This window comes from Quercus suber, unplaced genomic scaffold (genome assembly GCF_002906115.3).
Source record: "Quercus suber isolate HL8 unplaced genomic scaffold, Cork oak 2.0 scaffold_105, whole genome shotgun sequence".
Taxonomy (NCBI): Eukaryota; Viridiplantae; Streptophyta; class Magnoliopsida; order Fagales; family Fagaceae; genus Quercus; species Quercus suber.
In genome coordinates, this window is record NW_027069570.1 from 298,603 (window position 1) to 322,013 (window position 23,411).

General features: G+C 36.2%; 1 protein-coding gene, 1 non-coding gene and 1 pseudogene across 4 annotated transcripts; all 3 read right to left on the reverse strand.

Annotated features, from left to right (window-relative positions):
• Positions 1-1,184: 1,184 nt before the first annotated feature.
• Positions 1,185-23,247, reverse strand: LOC112036684 (uncharacterized). Its single transcript, XR_010629633.1, has 3 exons — positions 22,555-23,247; positions 20,398-20,477; positions 1,185-1,251 (listed from the first exon to the last, which is right to left on the reverse strand). It is a non-coding gene; the product is annotated as an uncharacterized LOC112036684 (transcript).
• On the reverse strand, positions 1,554-3,162 carry LOC111990559 (uncharacterized; annotated as a pseudogene).
• On the reverse strand, positions 15,527-19,490 carry LOC111990564 (uncharacterized). 3 transcript variants are annotated; one of them, XM_065775123.1, is made up of 5 exons: positions 19,298-19,490; positions 18,045-18,980; positions 17,915-17,975; positions 17,740-17,801; positions 15,527-15,694 (listed from the first exon to the last, which is right to left on the reverse strand). In XM_065775123.1, exons 1-2 carry the CDS (start codon positions 19,303-19,305, stop codon positions 18,047-18,049), a joined length of 942 nt encoding a protein of 313 aa, XP_065631195.1. In that variant the 5' UTR covers positions 19,306-19,490; the 3' UTR covers positions 15,527-15,694; positions 17,740-17,801; positions 17,915-17,975; positions 18,045-18,046. The 3 variants fall into 3 exon arrangements, with proteins under 3 accessions (XP_065631195.1, XP_065631194.1, XP_023878118.1); XM_065775122.1 differs by having other exon boundaries at positions 17,915-18,980; XM_024022350.2 differs by lacking the exon at positions 15,527-15,694 and adding an exon at positions 15,846-16,078 and having other exon boundaries at positions 17,915-18,980.
• Positions 23,248-23,411: the final 164 nt, after the last annotated feature.

Here is a 23,411-nt window from a genome sequence, read left to right on the forward strand (position 1 = left end):
CTTCTTTTGAGAAAAAAAATTGTAATTCTCATTGATAAAACTTTGCTAAATCAGCACCACCTACTTTTACATTATAAAAAATTCTAGTACCAAACACTTTGCCACAACTCTCTTATGTGACTAATTGAGAGTGGTGGAAAAAAAAAAATAATGGGCTTATATAAAAATGATAGGTAGCTAATTATAGTCTGCCACATAACATAGTTGGGGCAAAGTGTGTGAAGTAGGTTGTGGCCCTAGAATTGTTATTACATTATATATTCATTTGCCAAACCAAACAATTGACACCTTCAAACTCAGCCTAATGGTGTAGTTGACTGGTATTAAAACTAGTCTTATGGCTAAATATTTTACTCAAGAGTATGTCAACCATAATAAAGAGACATTTCCACTGTTGAACAAGTAATTTCCCCACTATAGTTAGCCTAGGGTTACTTTGTCAATGAATATCTTGTGTTACAGTTTTATGTGTATTATTCAATTCAGTTATGCTCTCCTTTTAAAATAACAACTAGTGACTTCTTTGGTTCACTGCTGGAAGCTAGCTAGCTTTTAAAAATTACAGAAGTTATTACAAAGATAACAGAAAATTAGAATTTAATGGCAAAAAGATAATAGAGAACTGCATTTTTCTTATAATCTTTTATCAGTTTGTTGGAAAAATAGTATGGAGTGAATAAGAAATTGATGTTTTCTATGTTCACTTGAAAATGTTATTAAAAGTGGTGAAAATCCTGAGTCCCACATAGGAAAGGAAATAGATAATATATGAGTTTATATGCTCATGAGTTGGACATTGGGTTGAGCTTTTGGCATATAAGGACTGGGCCTACTCATTTGGCATTGACAATATAGAGAGTGAGATTTTCCTGAATTCAATTTGCCAAGGATGAAGTTTGCAATTAGAGAGAGCTGATCAAATTTCTTTAGTATTGAAAATAATATTTTATACGGAACTTAGATTTGGATTTGAAATTAATAGATTTGAAAATTGCTTTCAGGATTGTTTTCTCGTCGATCATGGTCTGGACCTTCAAGACCACCTCCTGCCGCTGCAAATTCAAATCTTTTACATGAACTACATAATTACTTGCTTCTCCAAATTTATATCTGCATAATAATTTATTTGCCGTATTGCTCTTTAATACTTTAATGACATCATCATGAAGCCAGAATCTATTGTGTCTTCTAAGTTCCTCTGATTCCTCACAGATAATTTCTCGATCCATTTTTTGTAGTAAATCATAAGGACTATAGTTGTACAAAGAAAAAGAGAAAATAAATCAAGGTGTAAATGCACTTTTTGTCCCTATATTTTGGGGTCATTTCTATTTTGGTTTCTACATTTATATTTTACCACTTTTAGTCCCTAAACCAATTAACGTGTGTTATTTTAGTCATTTTCATCAGTCAACAGACGGAAATAGCTAATATGACTAATGGACTGATTAAAATAATATTAAAAATTTACTATAGCTCTCATTACTCCTGCCACGTTAGATTATAATTTAAAATATTTATTTCTCAATTTTAACAAAAAGAAAAAATGTGAGTTAAAAATTAAAAAAAATAAATAAAAACCCAAGAACAAGAACGCAAGGTGGAGAAGGGGATCTGGTCGAGCATGAAGAAGATGAAAAAGAAAACCATGGTGACTCCACCACCACTTCCTCCTCTTGTTTCTTCTTCTTCTTCAACTCAGCTTCAACTTCAGCTTTCTTCAACTTCTTACTCTGCTTCTCTATCTTCAGCGGTGCGTTAGCCAAGCTTTCACAAATGGCTTGGAGCTTGGCGTCCACCGAGGAATGGAGAGGCTGGTACTCATCGAAATCGCCGCCAATGCAAGAGCCATGGTGACGAACGTTTGAGAAGTTGAGCTTGGCAAACAAGAACCATGTTGTGGCTATTGATTTTGTGGGTAAAAGTGTTGGTTTTGGAGGTGGATTTGGGTTTGGATCTAGCGGATCTGAGATGGGGTTAGTTGGTTTAGCCCAATTGAACCTAGTTGCTCGAAACCTATAAGGTTTTGAGTCAAGAACCCATTTGAAAACATGTGGGTCATCGAGGTGGAGCAACGATCTGAGCATGAAGAAGAGGGCTACATTTGGGTTGGGACTGAGGGAGAGAAAGAAAGATAGTTGTTGTAGTTGTAAGAAGGAGAAGATCTAGGTTTATGAATTCAGTTTCTGGATTTATGAATTTTATTTGCTAGAGGTTTTGATTGAAAGATGAGAAAATTCGTGTTTGAGTTGTGATTTTATATATCTGGGTTTTGTGGTTTAAGAAAATCTGAGAAGATATGATGTTAGGTTTGTGTTTGTGTTCTTGCTGGAGATCGATTTGTGTTTGTGTTTGTGTTTGTGTTTGTGTTTAGTTGACAAGAAAGGGCAAGAAAATTTGGACATGTGTTCTTATGTTTAAAATCTGGGTTTGTGTTCATTGGTGTTCTTGTTGAAGATGAACATAGATCTTGATATATTTTTGCATTTTAATTTTGTTTTTTCTCAATTTTAAATCTGTTAAAAATTAAGAAGGTTAGTTTTTTTTTTTTTTTTTTTTTTATCTAATAAATGCTATAGTAAATTTTTAATAATTTACTTATATTTACTGTTGTGGATGTGTTTATATTTGGCTTAGATTTTTTTATCAATTCTATTATAAGTTTGTTATCATATTCCGCACATTAATTGTTTGATATAAAACTTGAATTGGTATTTTATATCTGGAGGTCTAAACGTTCAAGGATGTTTCATACTCATATTGAACTTTCAAGCAAAATTGCATTCCACCTCTACTTTAGAAAAACTGATGCTTTGACAGAAAAGCAACGCTTCCTCATCACAAAAGCTGCTGTACAAAGTTGATTCAGCTTCTTGTCCACACGGTCACATAAAGCAGCTAGCACTTCACCCTTTTGTTTCGGATAATCATGCCAAAAACCAATGATGCAGACTTCTTGGATTGGGAAATAGCCACATTTACCTTGTGAATTGAGTCTGACCTTGGAAGCTTCCAAGTAGCTGTTGACTTACCTCCTACTTGCATATTTCTCTCTTGCACTTCCATAAACTCCACTCTGTACAAGTCTGCCCGAGACCAAAGATCTTTATGGGAAGGTGCATAGTTGTTAAAGACCAGTTTATTTCTGTATTTCCATATCATCCAGCAAGCTGAAATCCCTCAAGTGTGAAGATTGCAGCCAAACGGCTTGGGCAAAAGAGCACTCCAGGAACTTCTACACCATGCTGAAAATTTAACTTCCTCTTCAATCTCTGAAAGCCATCTCTGTCTAGCTTAGTCTCAGAAAGAAAGAGAAATTTGGAATCTTCTTCGCTAACCAAACAGCGGAGCTCCTGTACTGCCTCTGGGATCCAAGCCGAGGGCAGTTGAGGCTTAGAATTTTCATGTGGGGTAGAAAGAGCAGGTGGTATCTCCAGTGAAAGAACAATCAACTGAGGTCATTACACACTCTATAGCTTGTTTTTTGGGAACCTGTGATTCTTGTAAGGGACAATCTGTGAGAGCACGTTTGATATGATTCAAGGGGTTCATGAGCTTTAGAGGGTGAAAAAGTGTTTGGATGTCGCAAGATTCGCTTCCACGAACGTAGAGATCTAATCTTTTCGTTCGGATAATCCTCAGCAAGATTTGGGGATATTTCCATCTCCATATCATAATTTGAAAAAACCCCAGATAAATCTGTTGTACCCAACTCAGCTGAGGTTGTTTGAATTTCGCCCAGAGACGATTTTTTCTCCTTATCCTTAGTTTGTGACTCCAAGGATTTATCCAATCCCTTAGGTGTCGGATAAAATCTGAATTCAACATTTTCCTTTGAGCAGTTATTACCCAAAAAGCCTCCATTCGTGATAAGTGATTTTTCCGAATCATGTGAAGGTTGGATCTTTATCAAAGCGGGTTTTGAATTTGAAAAAGAGGTAGGGACAGCAGCACTACCAGGTTTCAAATTTAAAATTTGATAAAGGGTCCGTTTGGATAGCACTTATTGTTGTTGAAAGTTGATAAAAACTAATTGTTGCTGAAAACACTGTAGCAAAATAATTTTTAAATGTGTGAATAGTGCCGTGGGACCACTTTTAATATTAAATATTGCGTTAACAGTGCGTAAACAGTATGTGAACAGTGCACGCACAGTAAATTTTGTCCCAAAGTCAAAAAAGCCGGCCAAAAAAAAAAAAAAAAAAAAAACAGAAAACGCAACTTAACTTTAAGTAGAAAAAGTGCTATCCAAACCTTACCTTTGTGGTTCCGAAGATACCTGGTTTCCGAAATTCTGGGAGGAACATCCAAATTGGTATTAGCTGCTTGTAGATGAGAGTTCTTTGTTTTCCATTTAATTGTTACTTACTGACATTTGATTTATGGCGTAAATGACACTTATAGTTCATATATTTTAAGGTCATTTTTATTTAGTTCCTACATTTATATTTTATCACTTTTAGTTCCTAAACTAATTAATGCGTGTTATTTTAGTCCTTTTCATCAGTCAACAGACGAAAATAGCTAACGTGGCTAACGGTCTGATTAAAATATTATTAAAAATTTACTATAGCATTTATTAGATAAAAAAAAAAAAAAAAAAAAAACTAACCTTCTTAATTTTTAACAGATTTAAAATTGAGAAAAAACAAAATTAAAATGCAAAAATATATCAAGATCTATGTTCATCTTCAACAAGAACACCAATGAACACAAACCCAGATTTTAAACATAAGAACACATGTCCAAATTTTCTTGCCCTTTCTTGTCAACTAAACACAAACACAAACACAAACACAAACACAAATCGATCTCCAGCAAGAACACAAACACAAACCTAACATCATATCTTCTCAGATTTTCTTAAACCACAAAACCCAGATATATAAAATCACAACTCAAACACGAATTTTCTCATCTTTCAATCAAAACCTCTAGCAAATAAAATTCATAAATCCAGAAACTGAATTCATAAACCTAGATCTTCTCCTTCTTACAACTACAACAACTATCTTTCTTTCTCTCCCTCAGTCCCAACCCAAATGTAGCCCTCTTCTTCATGCTCAGATCGTTGCTCCACCTCGATGACCCACATGTTTTCAAATGGGTTCTTGACTCAAAACCTTATAGGTTTCGAGCAACTAGGTTCAATTGGGCTAAACCAACTAACCCCATCTCAGATCCGCTAGATCCAAACCCAAATCCACCTCCAAAACCAACACTTTTACCCACAAAATCAATAGCCACAACATGGTTCTTGTTTGCCAAGCTCAACTTCTCAAACGTTCGTCACCATGGCTCTTGCATTGGCGGCGATTTCGATGAGTACCAGCCTCTCCATTCCTCGGTGGACGCCAAGCTCCAAGCCATTTGTGAAAGCTTGGCTAACGCACCGCTGAAGATAGAGAAGCAGAGTAAGAAGNTGACAAAACCCTACAACAGACTCTAGACTTAAACGTGAGTTGGGAACAGTTGGAAAACTCACTCACACCTAACTCTAGATTCTGTAAAGCTCTTGAACATATGAATAAGTAACTCCTGAAACACAATAACATAGCAATATCATTGTATGCAGAAAACTTAATATGCATATGGAGCAAAATAAGCATGATCAAGCAAAAATGAACATAAGCATAAAAGCAATAATTCATGGCAAGATCAACACCAGTAGTCACTTAAGCAAAAGTGATTACTATGTTCATTCACACAAGGAACGAACATCCAGACATGCAAAAATGATGAACTCAATTGAAGAGTATCATTTGCAAGTCCAACACTCAACCAATGCATACAAACATATATGCATCTAGGAACAATCCTACACGGGCACAAGAATGTTGTACTTAAGATAATGCAAGGCATTAACAAGTACCAAAACACAAAGCACAAAGGCTGCATATGCAAAATTTTGCAAATACATGGCACAAACCATAAAAGCCTACAAATAGTGCATAAGAACAAGAAACAACCCTCAAAACTTACAAAAGCAACAATGGGTACAAACATACAATCAAACAGTGCTTAAAGCTGAATAACATCATACTATATAAGTGCTGAAATAAACAACTACCACCACAGTATTTTGAGTTATCAAGGTTTTATATACAGAAAAACAACTTAAAAAAAAAATGATGAAGAAATCTCCCCCTCAAGAGCTGCCCCCAAAGATTCTTCCCCTTTTTGACCGGAATGGCCAAAGGGTCACTGTTTTAGCTTTGTGAAAATGCCATCAACTTGAGCTGCTAACACATCAATTTGGTCCTGCATGACAACCAATCTCTCCGACTGCTCTTTCTAGCCATCTCTGAGGGTCTTTTCCATTTCCGTAAGACGTTTGTGAAGATTATCAAAGGGCATTTGCAACTTGTCAGGCTGAGGGGCAGACTGAGGTTGTGTAGTGCCTGGTTGCTCAGAAGTAGAGGAAGTAGGAGAAACTAGATGTGCACTCTTTGGAACTTTGGATGAATGACTCTTGCAGGCCTGTAGAGTGAACATAGAGATTGGTCGAGGACGAGCAATCATGTTCTCAATTGAGGGAGGAGTAACACCTTCACGTAGAACGAAGTTCATAATAAGACTACAGAATGGAAGGCACCCTCGTGCTACTGTTCTGGTTGCAAATATGGGCACAGATGTCAATGGTGGTGCCAGTGATGAGATCACATAGAAATTGAGCCCTTCTAAGATTTATATACACCGTGTTGGTCAACAAATAAAGGTTTGAAAACATAATCAGTTTCAATGTTGTCAACTCAGGTGAAAACTTGGTAGTATTAATTAATATGCCTGTGCTGGAAATGTCATGGTCAGGACCAAGAATTTGGAGAATGTCCTGAATCGCTGGAGTACGATCATCATACGGAGTAAGGTCGGCATCCGCAGGTCATGTGATTTTGAGGAGTTCAGCTATGGTGTCTGGATTAATGATGAACTCCGTTCCTCTTACCAGACAATGTAGTTCACTTTCAAGATCAACTGTGTTGGCGAGACATTCCTTCACTAGTTCAATCATCGAATCAACAAAATTTCCGAATAAACCTGCCCAATCTTTTGTCTCGAAGATCCGAGGGACCAAAGTTGTGTACAAAGTGTCAAATCTGACCTCCCGTTCCACTATAGGAGTTCCCCGGTCAAAAATGTTAAAGTAGGCATCTTGGTGCTGAGGAGTTCTGAATAACTCAATATTGAGTTCAGTAGATGGCTGTGAGGAAGACCGTGTTCTTTTTGCAACAAGCACTATTTCTTCTTCTGACATCACCTCTTTTCCTTTCGAGAATTGTCGAGACATTTGTAAGATAGCAAACACACAGAAGAGTACCAAATGCAATACCACAAAGAATCAACAACAACTTGATTAGATTCAGTTAAGAATGTGAGAAAATTTCACTTTAATCACAAACACAAGAATCAGATCAACAACAAGATACCAGATGTCTAAAATGAAACACACTCCACACATAAGCACAAAAACTATAAAGACCATAGAACCATAGACAAATGACCCACGGCCACATATAGAGAGTACCACATAAATCTCAAACCCATATGTTTAAAGAGAAAGAGAAACTCTATCAAACGAACAATGCTCAGACTAGAGACAAACATGCTGAAGTACAAACAAGATATAAAATAAACTCAGCAACAAAAGAAAATAACCTCAAACAAACAAAATCACCATTTTAGGCAAACCCATATTTGAACACAATATATCGCATAGTACATGTGCAATGTTCAACACAAGAAAGTAATGGTTAACATAGTAAGAATGAAATGAGGGAAAGAAAACCCATACCTTATTCTTGGAGTTTTATGCAGAAATGATGCAGAGATAAAAGATTTTTCAGTGAGAAACGAACTGTTTGAGAGAGAAAGTGAAGAAGATAATGAACAATTACTAAAAATCGAGGGAAAACTGAAAAGCAATTTTAAAAACTGTCTTCAAAAACGCAAAACACGCGTTTTTCGCGACTTAACCAAGTCGCCAATAAGTCGCCAAGGCAAGCCGCGAAACACTGTGAAGGTAAGATTCTAGAAAAATCTTCTAAGTGTTTTTCGCGACTGGAAGGTTTAGCCGCGAAGGAGTCGCGAGCTGAGCTGCGAAAATCTCTGAGTAACCCTCGCGATTGGACTTTCCACCCGCGAACAAACCGCCAAAATGAGTCGCGAATAGAGCTAAACTCAAACTCTAAAAATTTTCTAAGTCTTTTTCGCGACTAGAATACTGACTCGCCAGTAAGCCGCAAAATATCTCTGATTGAGCTCGCGACTGGGGCTTGCGACTGAGCTAACCCGCGACTTAGTCGCCAAAACAGGGCAACACTGTTTTTTGAAAAAATTTCACATTTTTGTAAAAGCAAAGTACTTTCCAAAAACAAAACAAAACACTCAAAAATCTTTTTGTGTTTGACCAACAAAGATTGAGCATGTGAAAACACATTTAATCAAGTACAATCACACAAATGAATATGACATTCATTGAACATAGACTTGTGTGTTGTGTGTGGATATCAAAAATGAGATAGTCCTTAGTCCAATGTGAAGCTTCAATGATCAATTCAATCAAGGCATACATAACTAGCACTAGATAATGTGACCTATCCCAATTATAGAAGCATGCATATATGACCTCCCACAAGAACTTGATATCAATACTTTGAAGCTTTTCATTTTGGCTCCATATTCAACATATCATTTGCCATTTTTGAGCAAAGAAACTCTCATTGAGAGATAGATGCCTGAAATTTTTGATATTTCAATTGATGAGTTAGCCTTTGGTTTTTTGAGCATCAAACATTTTATTTTGGTCGTTTTCCCTTTTTCCTAGTCAAATACTAGTATGTGCGACAGGCTTTTGCAACTCTATATCTCTTTTCATTTGGATTTTTACATTTAGAGAGCTCTTTAAAAACATAAAAATAAAAGTGGGAAGATATATAAGCATGAGTCTATGCATGTCACAATATCAACAAAACCATTCACTAATCATTCATGACAAGGTTGAAGATCTATTTACAACAATCACATAGATTTCAGAATTTCTTCCATAATGATATGAGTGCATGAGAGACAAGCTAAGCTCGTTAAATGCACAGAGCCATTAGTACAAAGATACAAGGCTAAACATGCTTTGAGACAGAAACTCAACAAAGTGATCAAACTTTTTGAATTTTCAACTTTTTATGTGTTTTTGGATTTTTGACACGAAAGCAGTAGAAGAATGATCAAAAACAAGAAAGATGTAAAAGCATTTTAAACACAAACAAACCACAAATTAAACAGATACTCAAAAACACAACGCAAATAACCAATCATATCCACAAAGCATTGGAAGAATTGATGCATGGACATGTTATAATGCTTATGCATGAGTACCCTTTGTCACCCACACGTCACGTGCGTTTGGAGTGATATCCTTGACGGATCGGGTACGAGAGTTAGGACTTTCAAACCTCCTGTTGAAGCTCTCCAAGCAAGTGGTGAAGGCGCCAATCATTTTCATCACGTCCGTCATTCCGGAATCACAGTTTTGGCTCCTTGATTGCTCACCACCCCAAGACCTCAAATCGTTTCTTCTTCCTCAGGACTGAGGTACACTCTCATTGTTGTCTACTCTTAGCTTTTGACAGTTTGGTCTAGTGTGTCCTTGCAATATGCAATAGTGACAAATATAGTTTATTCTAAGACCCTGCTGCTGTCTTGGGAGAGATCTTCCTCTAGCTCCAAATTTGACTTCAGATTGATTTTGGGATTTGTAAAACATCCGTTGATTAGCCATATTCTTTTTCTTTTCAGCCTCAACTATCTTTGGAGTAGACTTTTCAACAGCCGTCTCTTTGTTTTTCACAAATTTTACTTCCTTGGTGACTTTGGCTGATGAGCTGCTCCCTCCAGTATATCCCAACTCGGACTTGTCTGAGGCATGTCTTTGAGATGAAATAACTTCATCTAGCTTCCTGGAGGAGACCCTATCTACCTTGGCATGAGCTTGTACTACCTCTTGCTCGAGAAACCTCACCTTCGTGTAAGCTTCTGATAGCTCACCATTCAGTGCTTCAATCTCACACTTTGCCTCCTTATATCTAACCAGCAGGCTTTTGAAATCTTCCTCAGCTCTCTTCATTTTCTTCACGGCTGCCTTTGCCACTTTTGTATACTCTCCTGATTTCTCAAGAAGTATTGCGTAATTCTTTTGAAGGCTGGATCGTCTTCTTCTTCTTCTCCCTCTGATTCTTCAACAATCCCAATGGACTCCTCATCAAAACATTCACCCAGCTCATTCACAAGAGTACTCAAATCATCTGAAGATCCCACATGTGCAATGGTCATGAATGCTGAGTAATTTCCTTCTCCGTCACAGCTTTCTTCAGAGTCAGATTTTGATGAGTCTGAGTCACTTAAAGTAGTGGCATAAACATTTCCTTTTGACTTCAAATAATTTGGACATTCCTTTTTGAAGTGTCCATGTCTGTTGCACTCGAAGCACGCAATGTCTGAAGGAGATTGAGACTCCTTCCCTTCTTTCCTCGTAAACTCTTTCTTATCACCTCTTGAAGATGAAAATTTCCCTCTATTAAATGGTTTCCCACTGCCCTTCATCTTCAGAAATTTTCGGAAGTTCTTTACAAGATATGCCACTTCCTTGTCCACTCCATCTTCTTCGGAGGGATCATCCATTCTTTCAGTGATGGTTTTGAGAGCAAATGATTTATTCATCTTGTGTGAAGGCAGTCCCAGTTCATATGTTTGGAGAGATCCAATCAGCTCTTGAATTTTGATCTCATCCAAGTCTTTACTCTCCTCTATGGCTGTGACTTTTGCTCTAAAACTTTCAGGCAAGGACCTCAAAATTTTTCTCACCACCTTGGTATCTTCAATCTTCTCACCAAGATTGAGTTTAGCAATGACAATTTCGTTGAGCTTCCCATAGAATGAATCAAACGATTCATCTTCACCTATCTTGAGCTCTTCAAATTTGGTGGTAAGCATTTGAAATTTTGTATCCTTCACCTTCTTAGTCCCTTCATAAGTTGTCTCCAAAATTTCCCAAGCTTCCTTGGCCACTGTCATGTGAGATATCCTGTGGAATTCATCAGGAGACATAGCACAGAAAATAGCATTTAAAGCTTTACTATTTGCATTGACTACTGCAAGAGCTGCCTTATCCCAATTGGCCTTAGGAGCCTCTGGTTTAGTCCAACCTATCTCAACCGCATCCCACACAGCTTCATCCATAGAACACAAAAACGCCCTTATTCGGACTTTCCAAAAAGCATAGTTATTATCACCAAAAAATGGTGGAGCAGTAAGAGATTGAGATCTATCCATCTCAACAAAGGGTCAAGGATCACACTTAGGTATTAAAACCACAACAAGTGTACCCGCTCTGATACCAATTGAAAGTTCAATATGGGTATGAAACACCATTGAACGTTTAGACCCCCAGATACAAAATACCAATTCAAGCTTTATATCAAACAATTAATGTGCAGAATATGATAACAAGCTTATAATAGAATTGATAAAAAATCTAAGCCAAATATAAACACATCCACAGCAGTAAATATAAGGCAAAGATAAAGGAAAGAAAGATGCAAACACATGGACAACACACGATGTGTTATCGAAGAGGAAACCAAAGTCCTCGGCGTAAAACCTCTCCGCCGCCCTCCAAGCGGTGATAAAATCCACTAAAGAATATAGTTGGGATACATGAACAGCAGAAAACCATCCAAGCCTAATCTACCCAAGTACCTAAGCCCTCCAAGCTTCTTGCTCTAACGAGGTTACGCCGAACCTATTTCTTCTTTAACTTGCCGGATTCCGCTACTTGACCATAGCATCAACCAATGTATATTGGTTCCTTCCCAAACTACTTCCCTAAGCACCAAATGGACCTTCTCACAGACGTGGGTGTGGTGAGATAAGAGTTTGGTAAATGACCTCTCAAGGGTATGACAATGGAGAGGAGGAGAGTAGAGGAATTTGTAGAGTCTCTTTAGGTGAATATTGGGGATAAGGCAATCTTATTTTTCTCTAGGTTTTCTCTCACAAAATTCTCTCTAGAAGCTCTCTAAATATGATGGGTATAAGGGTGTATATATAGTAGGGTGAGAAGGGAATGCAAAACGTCAGTTTTTTGCCAAACAGGGCAAGTTGGCGACTTAGTCTCACGGCTTGTCCAAGTCGCGAGTTCAAGTCGCGACGTAACGGCCTGGCTAGTCTAGAACTTTTGTCTTGTAGTGTGACAGCTGGCGCGACCCTTCAGCTTCCCAGTGTGCCTCTCACATGCCAGCTTTTGGCGGCTTGCCAGTCGCGATCCACCCGCGAGCCCTAGCCGCGAACCTCTGTTTTTCTTGCAGACTCTTGAGCTTTTCTTCACAATTTCTCACACACTACCCTTACAATTTTTCCACCTAAATACAGGGTTGCTAAATGCTAAATTACAAGCAAATTGGTCACGGAATAAAGTCAATTAAATGGTTGATTAAATTCAACCTTACATTGTTGAATCCTGAACTTGTGGAATTGTTAAATTCTGACAGGATTTGCTCATTGGAGGTTGCATGGACCCTTGAAGATTTTTCTTGTATTAGAGAAAGTTTTGTTTTTATTTCTTTTTCTAATATTTATTTACGATGTAATCGTGTTGCACTAACTCTGGTTAGTGCTGCAAAAGAGGAAGAAAAGGTCATTGTTTGGTTAGAAGAATGCCCCTATTTTCTCTTCCCCATTGTACAAAGTATTTTACAGTAATAAAGCCTACTATCATTTCTTCTCAAAAAAAAAAAGAAAAAAAAAAGAATGGAAAACAAAGAGATTATTAGGACTCAAGAGGAGTATAAAACAAAACAGAAATGACCATACCGTGTACATGCTGAACATGGAATTGCTACCATAAAAATCTGTCTTTAGGACAACAGGTGATGATTAGCTGATGTTGTTTCTCGTCTTTTTGGGTGATTATGAAGGTATTACTAATTAAATGCTCTTACATCATTTCACTTTTTGAATACTAAAATTCTGTTTACACATATCACAGTTTTAGCAAGTGTTCTTGACCATACATACATTCATCTACTTGGATGCTTTTTTCTTGGCAACTCTACAATTAGCAATGCATTATTCTCACAACAAAACTCAGAAGCATGGCATTGTTGAATTTTGATGATTTTCCCCTTCAGTATTTTTTTTTTTGGAGAATATCCCCTTCAGGAATTTTGATATTGTTTATATGCGGAAAGTGGTCAAATTTTCATGACCTCTCTTTTCCTTCTTAGAGCATCCACATCAGTGCAGCTGAAAATTTAGCTATTTGGCACTACAAAAAATTATTTTATCTATTTTACCTACTCACATCCTACAACAGTGGATCTATTTTAGCTTTCAACACAATAAAATAATATATCTACTACAATAAAATAATATATCCACTACAATAAATAACAATTACAACCACCCGCAACCGCTACTGCAGCCACTATCGCCGCCGCCGCCGCCACCACCAACTCTTCCACTGCCACCGCAATCACTACCTCTGCCACGAACGCCGCCACCAACTCTTTCACCGCCAATGCCACCGCCGCCATCACCGACTCTTCCACTGCCACCGTCTCTTCCACCGCTGCCTCTGCCGCCACCACATGATAGCAAATAATCATCTAATGTTAACAAGTGATTTTTTTAACCCCAAATTATACTTATACATTTTTTTTATTAACTAAAACAATTTCTCAATCATCATGATAGCAAATAATCATTTAGTGTAAAAATAATATTTTATTTTAACCCCAAATTATATATATACAAATTTATCTTTTGATTAAAAAAAAAAATTCAATCGTCATGATAGCCTATTATCGTCTAGTATAATAACATTATTTTTTTTTTTAAACCAAATTATACATATACAAATTATTGGTTGATTTTTCTTCTCTCTCTCATTATTTTATTTTAGTCTCTCTCTCTTCCTTCTATCTTTTGTTCTGCTCTCTCCCCTTCAAACCCAAAACCCATGGTGGAACACCATTACCAAGCCACCATGGCCGAACCACTATCACAGGCCACTGCAACCCACCACCATCACAAGCCATTGCAACCCACCACCATCATAGGCCAAACTTCCGTCTTCTCTCCATGGGTGGATCTGTCGTTGGTCTCTCAAGTCTAGCTCTCTCCTCTAGCTCGTAGGTCTCTCAAGTCCGCTTAGTCTGGCTATGATTCATGGGTTGTGACTCTCTCAGTGATGGATGTTGGCCATGGGTTTTGCTAATGTTTGCTTTATTTATTTTTTCCTAGTAGTGGTGGGTTTGATGAGTGTGGGTGTGGTTGGGTTTGTGACTAATATGGTAGTGGTAGGGGTTCCCGTGGTGGTAGAGGTGGTAATTGATATTGATGGTGGTGGGTTTGATGAGTGTGTGTATGGTTAGATTTGTGACTGATGTGGTGGTGGTGGTGGGGGTTGTCGTGGTCGAAGCTGGGTCTATGGCAGCGTGTGTAAACAGCGTAGGTCGGCAGCATGGGTCAGGGGGGCGGCGGCTGAGAGGTCAGAAAGTTAAGAGAGAGAGTTGAGAGATTGTGAGAGTTCTAAGAAGAAAAGAAAAAAAAAAAAAAGGAAAAAATAATATTTTAAGTCGGCTGAAGGAATAAAATTTTAAGAGCACATTCATAGATAGGTGTGCACTGTAGCAATAAAACTAAAAAAAATAGGTTTAGCTCCACTGCTGTATAGCTGTTTTTGGTGTTTTGGTGGAGCCAAAATAACTACGTAGCTATTTAGCTGCATTGCTGCAAGTGCTCTTACAAGGGCATTTTTTAACACCTATTATCATATTGTACCCCACAATATGAATTGGGTCTATAGTTAACCTTTTTTGTTCAGGCCTGGTCTATCACATAGCTAAGGCTATAACCCCCCTCTATATATATATATATATATATGCGTGCGCACACACACACAAATATATAAATATATATATATATTAGAAATAATTACAATATACTGCTAATCCCGCACCTCAAACCATTTTCTCCCTCAACTCCCACACACTTTGTGCATGAGAAGATGCCAATTCAATTACAAGGCCTTTGGCACCCTACTCTATATTACTTTATTGAATTTAAATTTTAACAAATTTACCATTGGATTACATTTTCTTTTTTATATTCTCTATTTTTGCAAAATTTCCAAAAGATCAAAAATCAGTAGCTATGTCATTAATCAAATGTTTAAATTTCATGTTTTTGTAGTTTAAAATTATACACAAAAATATGTTTATAAATCGAATAGTAAATAGCATCTAATTAATACGAAATTTGACATGTGTATTAAGAATTAAGTTGAGTGGCCCCTTGACTTGAGTAAAAAAATAATATAGAGTTTTTATTTAAAGAAATATGAAACTATGTAAGGAAAAAATGTATGTCATTTAATGCTAATCTCATTCATACAAGACTTTTAATTACACAAATTTAGATTAAATAATCAAATATGAATATTTATTATACTACGATAGTCTTTTAGAACATATTTGTTAAAAGCAATATCCATTCAATAAAAATTTCTAAGAATGCTTACAAGTTACAAATATCATCCTTCAATAATAACCAACCGAGTTTTGCTACAACATTGTAACAATATTTAATTTTTTGCAATTAATGTTGTCATATGCTATAATAGAAGCTCTTCATCAAATACCTGCAACCATCCATAACGAAATTTTTGTTATTCATACTACCTTCTATATCATCTTACATTTTAGCTTACTTAGTTTTAGTGAACACCCTTTTAAGCAAGAAAAAAAATCAATGTTAGGTAACAAATAAAAGACCCTATATTACCATTTCAACTTTCCAAGCATGACTATCAAATAAAATTCTAAATAAAAATAAAAATTGAAACAAAAAGCAAACACCCAGTTTAGATATGTTGAAATAACACAATGAAGCTAAATTAATTGACACAATCACATGGTGAACCTGAAATAACACTTGCAAAAATATGATACACTTAAATTGAAAAAACATATAAAATTAAATCCAATCAAGCAAAAGAAGTAGAATCCATAACTTGGAGTGCAGCCTGCATGAAGATTTAGAGGAAAAAGTTTAAAGTTGCGCATATTTGCAATTTTGAAAATCAAAACTGAGAGGTTTTATATATACCATCATTGAAGCAACCAAAGTCCAAAATAGCTTTCATATATGCAAAAGACCAAATTAGAATAATTTCTTTATATTTGAGAAAGATTAGATATCCAAGAACTTAAAATTCATATCCCTAATCCTTTTTTCTCACCTTTTTCTCAATTCCTTTGAGAAGAGAGGATAAGGAGTATGGACATTTTAATAAGCTAACAAATACAAAAAATAAAATTTTGAAATCACTACGGTTGCTTTTATGATGTCTACCAATGGCTTAGAGTATCTGTTGTACGCATCAATCCATATTCTCAGAACTAATACCAACTTTGAATTTTCCTTAAAATTACATCAAAATATCAATAAGGTGATAAAGAAAATATAAAAAGGGAACATTCTGTATTAGTAGTGACCATGAATATTGATTACATGAGATAGTGAGAAAACACTCACCTTTGTCATTTAACACTCCACCAAATGCCAATTCATATAACAAGTCTTTCTAGAAGATAAGCAAGAAAACAAACTTCAACTAATGATTCTTCATAACAACTGGGAGGCACGACAACTCTACAAGCGATATTATTATGCATTATATTATTTGCCGAAGTGTAAATTAGTTGTATCTTGTTCTAACCATTGTGCATAAGTAACTCTCAATTTCGCTCATGGACAAATCTAGATGTTCTGACCGTGCGAAATCTTGCAAGCTTAAGGAAAATAAGGGTTTGTTGCTCTTTTCCACTACATTTATTGCATTTCTTTTTTTACTATTAATGCTTGGGTCCTTTTGTTCTGTCAGGTTTGTCATAGAAACTCTGAAAGTTTCTTTTGGTTGATAATTGCTAAGCATTATGTTTCTGGTCTGGTAAAGCGGCATAGAGTTAGTTTGTTCTTTATTATAAATGCAGTGTGTTCTAAAGTGTAATAATTCTATTTTCAAATTGATAAAATTTACGTATCTATCATTTATGAAAAAAAAAAATTGATAAGACTTGGCAATTCAATATGTTCAAAAATTTTATGATTTTTAGTGGCCAAGATGTTGTTCATCATGGATGAAGACATGATCTAACAAAGGGAGCTTAAGCAAGAAGGCTAAAGTACTTAAAGAATTGTTGGACAAACAACTTATCAACACATTGTGGACAAGCTGTCATGAACTCAATGACACGGCCTAAGCTTCACAAACATGACAAACATGCATATAGACCAATATCAACAATTTATCTTCTTTTTTTTCTTTCTTTCTTTTCTTGAAGAATTAAGACATTATCCTCAAAATGCAAAGCTCGGCCAAGCATGGCAAAGCATAGCTATTGCCATGACAAGAAGCTAACCAAATCCAAACACATCAAAAACATTACCATGACCTATTACATAACTAAGATAAGGAAAAATTATGCATAGAGAACAAAAAATATAAAATAGCCCTTTTTGGCATTTTCACAAACATGTAAATGCATAAGCACTCTTACAAAAAACTGAAACTTTGAATGAAAAAATTTTGCCCATCCCAAATCCTATTTACTAACTCAATCACATGCAATTCAATATTATCTTCTCAAATCATAAAATCAAAAGAAGAAAGAGGAAAAGAACCTTATGGACATTTGCTTTCATGTTCTCGAACCTTGAAAATCTGACCTCATCAGGATGTTGTTCTATTAAGAAAAAACAGAACAGGAAATTGGAAAAAGTTTATCAAGAAAACACAATCAAATAGAAGGAATGAATGAATCAAAGTGGGAAAAAAAAAGGTTACCAAGAGATTTACCTGTTGTATGTGTGATCGGTAGTCTTTAACCAATCCCCTTTTTATTTTTTTCCTTTCTTGACTAAACAAAACATACCCTTAAGTCTTTAGTCGAGAATACAGAAACAAACCAGAAAGTAACCAAATTTACCTTTACTTTTTTACTTTAGTATTAATAAGCGAATCCAGCCTCTGCAACTTCACCTGCTGCTTAAACTTATTGATGAAATCATCAACCTTGGCATCCAATTCTTCATCCTCAGTTACACTAACTTTCCCTTCTCTCACTGTAGCAGGCCTGCGACTCTGAATATTGTTAATATCTTCCTCCTCTTTATAGTGAAAAGACGCTAACTTTACACTCGACTTCTTTATCTTCCTCGTCAGCTTTGATGGTACCTCCCCAGAGGTTGGCGTTGCATCAGACTTGCTCGTGTAAACATTAGCCCCCTTTAGCTGCATGTATATCTCATCCAGGCTCCGTTCCTCTTCTTCTTCTTGTTCCTCATCTTGGGATAGCTCATCCAATTTTTCTAATTCTTCTTCTTGTTGCTGATGTTGTTGGAAAGTGTAATGGGTGTCCGAATCTTGGGTTTTGTGCAAAGTGGTGGTCTGGGATCGTGAAAAGTTGGAGTCTTGGAACAAGTAGTTGTACAAGTTGATGGACCGAAGCCTGCGAATCAGAGAAGGAGATCTGGCAGGAGATCTGGCGAGCTTAAAATGTAAAGACTTCTTTATCTTCATCGCCAGCTTTGTTGGTACCTTCCCAGAGGTTGGCGTTGCAACAGACTTGCTCGTGAATAAATTAGCCCCCTCTAGGTGCATGTCTATCCCATCCAGGCTCCGTTCCTCTTGTTCTTCTTCTTCTTGTTCCTTATCTTGGGATAGCTCATCCAATTCTTCTAATTCTTCTTGTTGCTGATGTTGTTGGAAACTGTAATGGGTGTCTGAATCTTGGGTTTTGTGCAAAGTGGTGGTCTGGGATTGTGGAAAGTTGGAGTCTGGGGACAAGTAGTTGTAGAGGTTGATGGACCCAAGCCTAATTTTTTCGCTGATGGACCCAAGCCTGTGAAGCAGAGAAGGAGATCTGGATAGAAAGAGAGAGCTTCAGTTTCACAACTCAAACTCTCAAAGAAGCTCAACAAATCATAATCATAGTCCATAATCGCTAGCTGAATAGCAAAAGTTAAAAGGTAATAACATGTACATGTCAAATATCAATTACATGGCATAATTTTTCTATTACTAATTGAATTGAAAAAACCCAAGAATTTTTTTTTCCCAAACAGATACTTGACCTAGAAAATATTAAAGAATCCATATTTTGCCCCCTAAAAATCAAACCCATGAAAAGGAAAATAGGTTTTGAGGAGAGGTGTGGATCTAAGACTAAGAAATACCAACCTGAGCATTATTTTGCCATGAAAATCACTGCTTTGTCTCAGGTTGTATGATTTCTCCTCTCTCTATCTCCCAAGGTTTTCTTTTTTGGATAGAAATTTGATTTGAGGGAGTAGGTTCTGGAACTCTCTCTCTCACTCCTTTCGCTCTCAGTTTCTCTCTCTTCATTTAGTTATCATCCCCAACCAAATGCACCGTACAAAAACTTAACTAAACCAAAATTACTGTAGAAAGAGCACTCACTCTTTTTATATAGTTAGTAGACATAAATAATGCTCCCTCCGACTCATTTTTTTTGTTCTCTATTTTATTTTGAGATGTTCCAAAATATTGTCCTATTTCTAAAAATAAAAGTCATTAATTTACTAATGTTCTTATTATACCCCTATTAATTTACTAATTCAATTTTTTAATATATTTTTTTAAGGGTAGTTTTAGAAACTTATACATTTTTAAAAGGTAGACAAGACAATGAATAATGTTCTCTTTTCAAACAGGACAAAAAAATTAGGACGAAGGGAGTACTTAATTCATTAAATTTTCAAAATATATAGTCATGTTAATTTTTTTAATAGGAATTGTAAGTTACAACCAAGTTTGTAGCCAAACTTTATATTATATTTTTTAATAGGACTTATATTTTTATTCTTATTCTTATTTATGATATCACATTTGCATTCTTAAAATATGGAACCTCTTGAATATTAAAATTTTTTTCAAAAACAATTAACACATTTTTTTCTTTTGAAAGAAGCACGTAAAATTTTAAGGATACCAAAGCTAATTATATCATAATTTTAATAATTTTCTTAAGAAAAAAAAAGTATTTTCTCAACCAAAAAAAAAAAAAAAAACAATTGAGAGGGGGGCACCCCATGTGGTGGCTCCACTCCTGTCCCAAACATATTCCTCTCTCTCATCAACTGCACAATTTCACGTATACATTATGGGTTAAATAATTTAACATAGAATGACAATGACGTGTATAAGCAGTATATATTTTAATTTTTAATACAATCAAAACTTAAACCAAAAATTAATTAAGTATTGCGGTCAGAACAAGTAAAAAAGGATTCTCATTAAAAGAAAATCAGAAGTTTTACCCTTTCTCTAAATGCTCTCCAGAGATTTTGGTCAGTTCTTTTGAAGCAACTGTCCACTTGTCCACCTTCTCTTGGTTCTCCTGGAAACGTTTTACGTGTTAGGAATTTAAACTAATGCCTAGAACCAATAAGACGTGAAAACAGAGATTAAAAAAATTGCGTAAAGAAATAATTGCACACACAGATTTACGTGGTTAAGCAATGTGCTTATGTCTATGGAACTACAAAGATTTTCACTATGTCAAAGAAAAATACAACAGTGACATTACAAATTTCAATTCATCAAACCCTAATTCTCAAGCAACATTATTTATATCCTAAACAATAGCATAGCTAAAAATGGGCCAAGCCTCCACTCTATAAACTAAGCCTCACATTATCTCCCATTTAAAACTGTAATATTTCCAAGTCGAGTTAGGTATTAATCGGATCAAAACAAAACTAGAATCCACATAGCACAACACATTTATTTATTTTTGGGTAGAAAATGGGCAACACTCTTATCCCTCCCTCCATGCATCAAACACAAATTCTCCCGAGCACTACGTGAAAAACTTTGAAGAAAATGATGATCGCCGTCCTCCCCATCCTCGATTTCTTAATTGCATCCAAGAGTATCTTAGAAATGGGCTCTCCCATCATAACTTCTTTATTGTCCTTGAAGGGGATAAGCTCGTGATCTTTCAAGGTATAATATAGATAGTTGGTAACATTATTATAGGTGTCTTCACCTCAAAAATTGAGCAAAACGTCATATTATGGATGTTGGTGCTTGTTATTTGGTGGTTTATAATCAAGCAATTGTGATCACATATCGGAATTAATTTGTAATTAATCTATAAACCGCTACAAAATTAATTTGGACTCGTAAAATCATCGATTCTCCCAAAAGCTTAAAATCTAGGTTGCACGGACACGCCATTTTTGGCGTCGTGTCGGTGTCCGACACGTATCGGACACCGGAACGGCCACGACGCGCCAGATTCCGGTGTCCGGCGGTGTCCCTTTTTTTTTTTTTTTTTTCGCTTCTCCGACACGGCTCCGACACGGCTCCGACGCGGCTCCGACGCGGCTCCAACGCGGATCCGACGCGTCCGACGCGCGGCAGTGAAAAAAAAAAAAAAAACTCACAGATTCTGCCCTCTCTCTGACCTCTGCCCGCTGCCGCTGCCCTCTGTCCCTCGCCGGAGCTAGATCGGGCCGATCGGAGAAATCCATAGACGTCGACGCGGTGCCGGCGTACCCTGTCCCTTCCGATCGGCGAGCTCCTCCTCTCTCCTTCTTCTTCTTCTTCTGCTTCTTTTTCGTTTTCTTTTCTTCGCAGAACCAGCTGCCTTCTCTCTTCTTCTGTTCATTTAAACTTTTATAATACTTTTTTATATATTACCTCTTTGTTTTGTGTGTCACCTGCCAACCCACGTGAAAGCCACTTTCAAACTTTCAACTTCAAATTTTATATTATTATTTTGACTATTATTATTAGTATTTCACCGTAGCCTATTTAAATTTTTAGTTTGTATTATAAACATTTTATGTATATTATTGTATTAATTTGAGTGTTAATTTATTTATTTGTAATTTTTACATAATTTAAATTCTAGATATAAATGTATTTTATGTTTAAAAATATTAAAAAATATGCCTAAATATAAAATTTAATTAATTATTTAACCGCCGTGTCCCCGCCGTGTCGTGTCCTTATTTTTCAAAAATTGCCGTATCCCCGTGTCCGTGTCCGTGTCGTGTCCGTGTCCGTGTCCGTGCAACATAGCTTAAAATATTAGGAGATAGTGAATTTTTTCATTTAATCTTTATTCATTTAATCTAACAATCCCCCTTCAAATTACCAATAAATGGGAGGTATGGTGGACACAAGAGATTGAACCCAAAACCTCTTTCTCTGATACCAAGTTAAATTACTGATTCTCCCAAAAACTTAAGCTATTAGGAGATGATGAATTTATTCATTTAACCTAATAGGGCTAAAAAAAACTAGTCCTTTCAATATTTTTGGGGGTGAACCATCTTAATGTGCTGGTTATTTAATAAATAAATCAGAAGCATATGTCAGCATCAATTTCATATATCCTAAACAATCAGGTGAAATGTATTTTGTCTAATGAATGAGAGTGAGAGAGAGGGAGGGAGATGACTTACCAGCAGGTCACTTTGGCCAAGTTGAATTTCAGTTTCATCAGTCTTCGGTTGATCAATTAGCCTTGGAAATATTTTACCTTCAAAGTCAATGTTAGAAAATATTTTTCTTTGAAGTCCTTCATCAACATGGTATTGTTCATTTTTTTTTTTTTGATCCTCTTGTTGTTTACAAACAAGCTTTCGATTCTCTGAAATCAAGTTGCTGCAGTGTCTTAGTTCTTGCTCAAACTGCACTTGATCCTGCTGGTACAAAAGTTGTAACGCGCATTTCTGCACTATCACACCTGACCAATCACTCACAAATGAGGCCTCAATGTGGCTGCAGTGTGGCAACATATTCTTAAATGGCTCTCCTGGTACGTAGCATATCCAAATGAATTCACCTAGATTAAGTAACCACGTGATTTCTTCTTTATTGGTGGAGAAAGCAATTTTCTGATTGTCGACATTAGCCATACTCGTTTGGCATTGACAATATAGGAAGTGAGATTTTCCTGATGCCAGATTGCTAAAGATAATGTTTGGATCCCCATGGATGGAGAAAGAAGCATACAGAACAAGTCCCATCCAATTACTATCGTGGGACAAATTTGAGGGTAGGTCAATTGTCACCGAGTGTCCATGATTCGGATGACTAAACCAGTCTTGAATTTTACTTGGAGGGAAACAAAAATTATACGAAGTGGATGGATGAAAGTCCTACAAAAGAGTAATACCGCGTAAAATTAGAGAGAAAGCTAATCATATTTGTTTAGTGTTGGATATAATATTATATAATCCTTGTTTGGTGGCATGTTTTGTGCGAACAAATCCGTATAAATACACTTAGCAAAACCAATAGTTCATATAAATGTTAA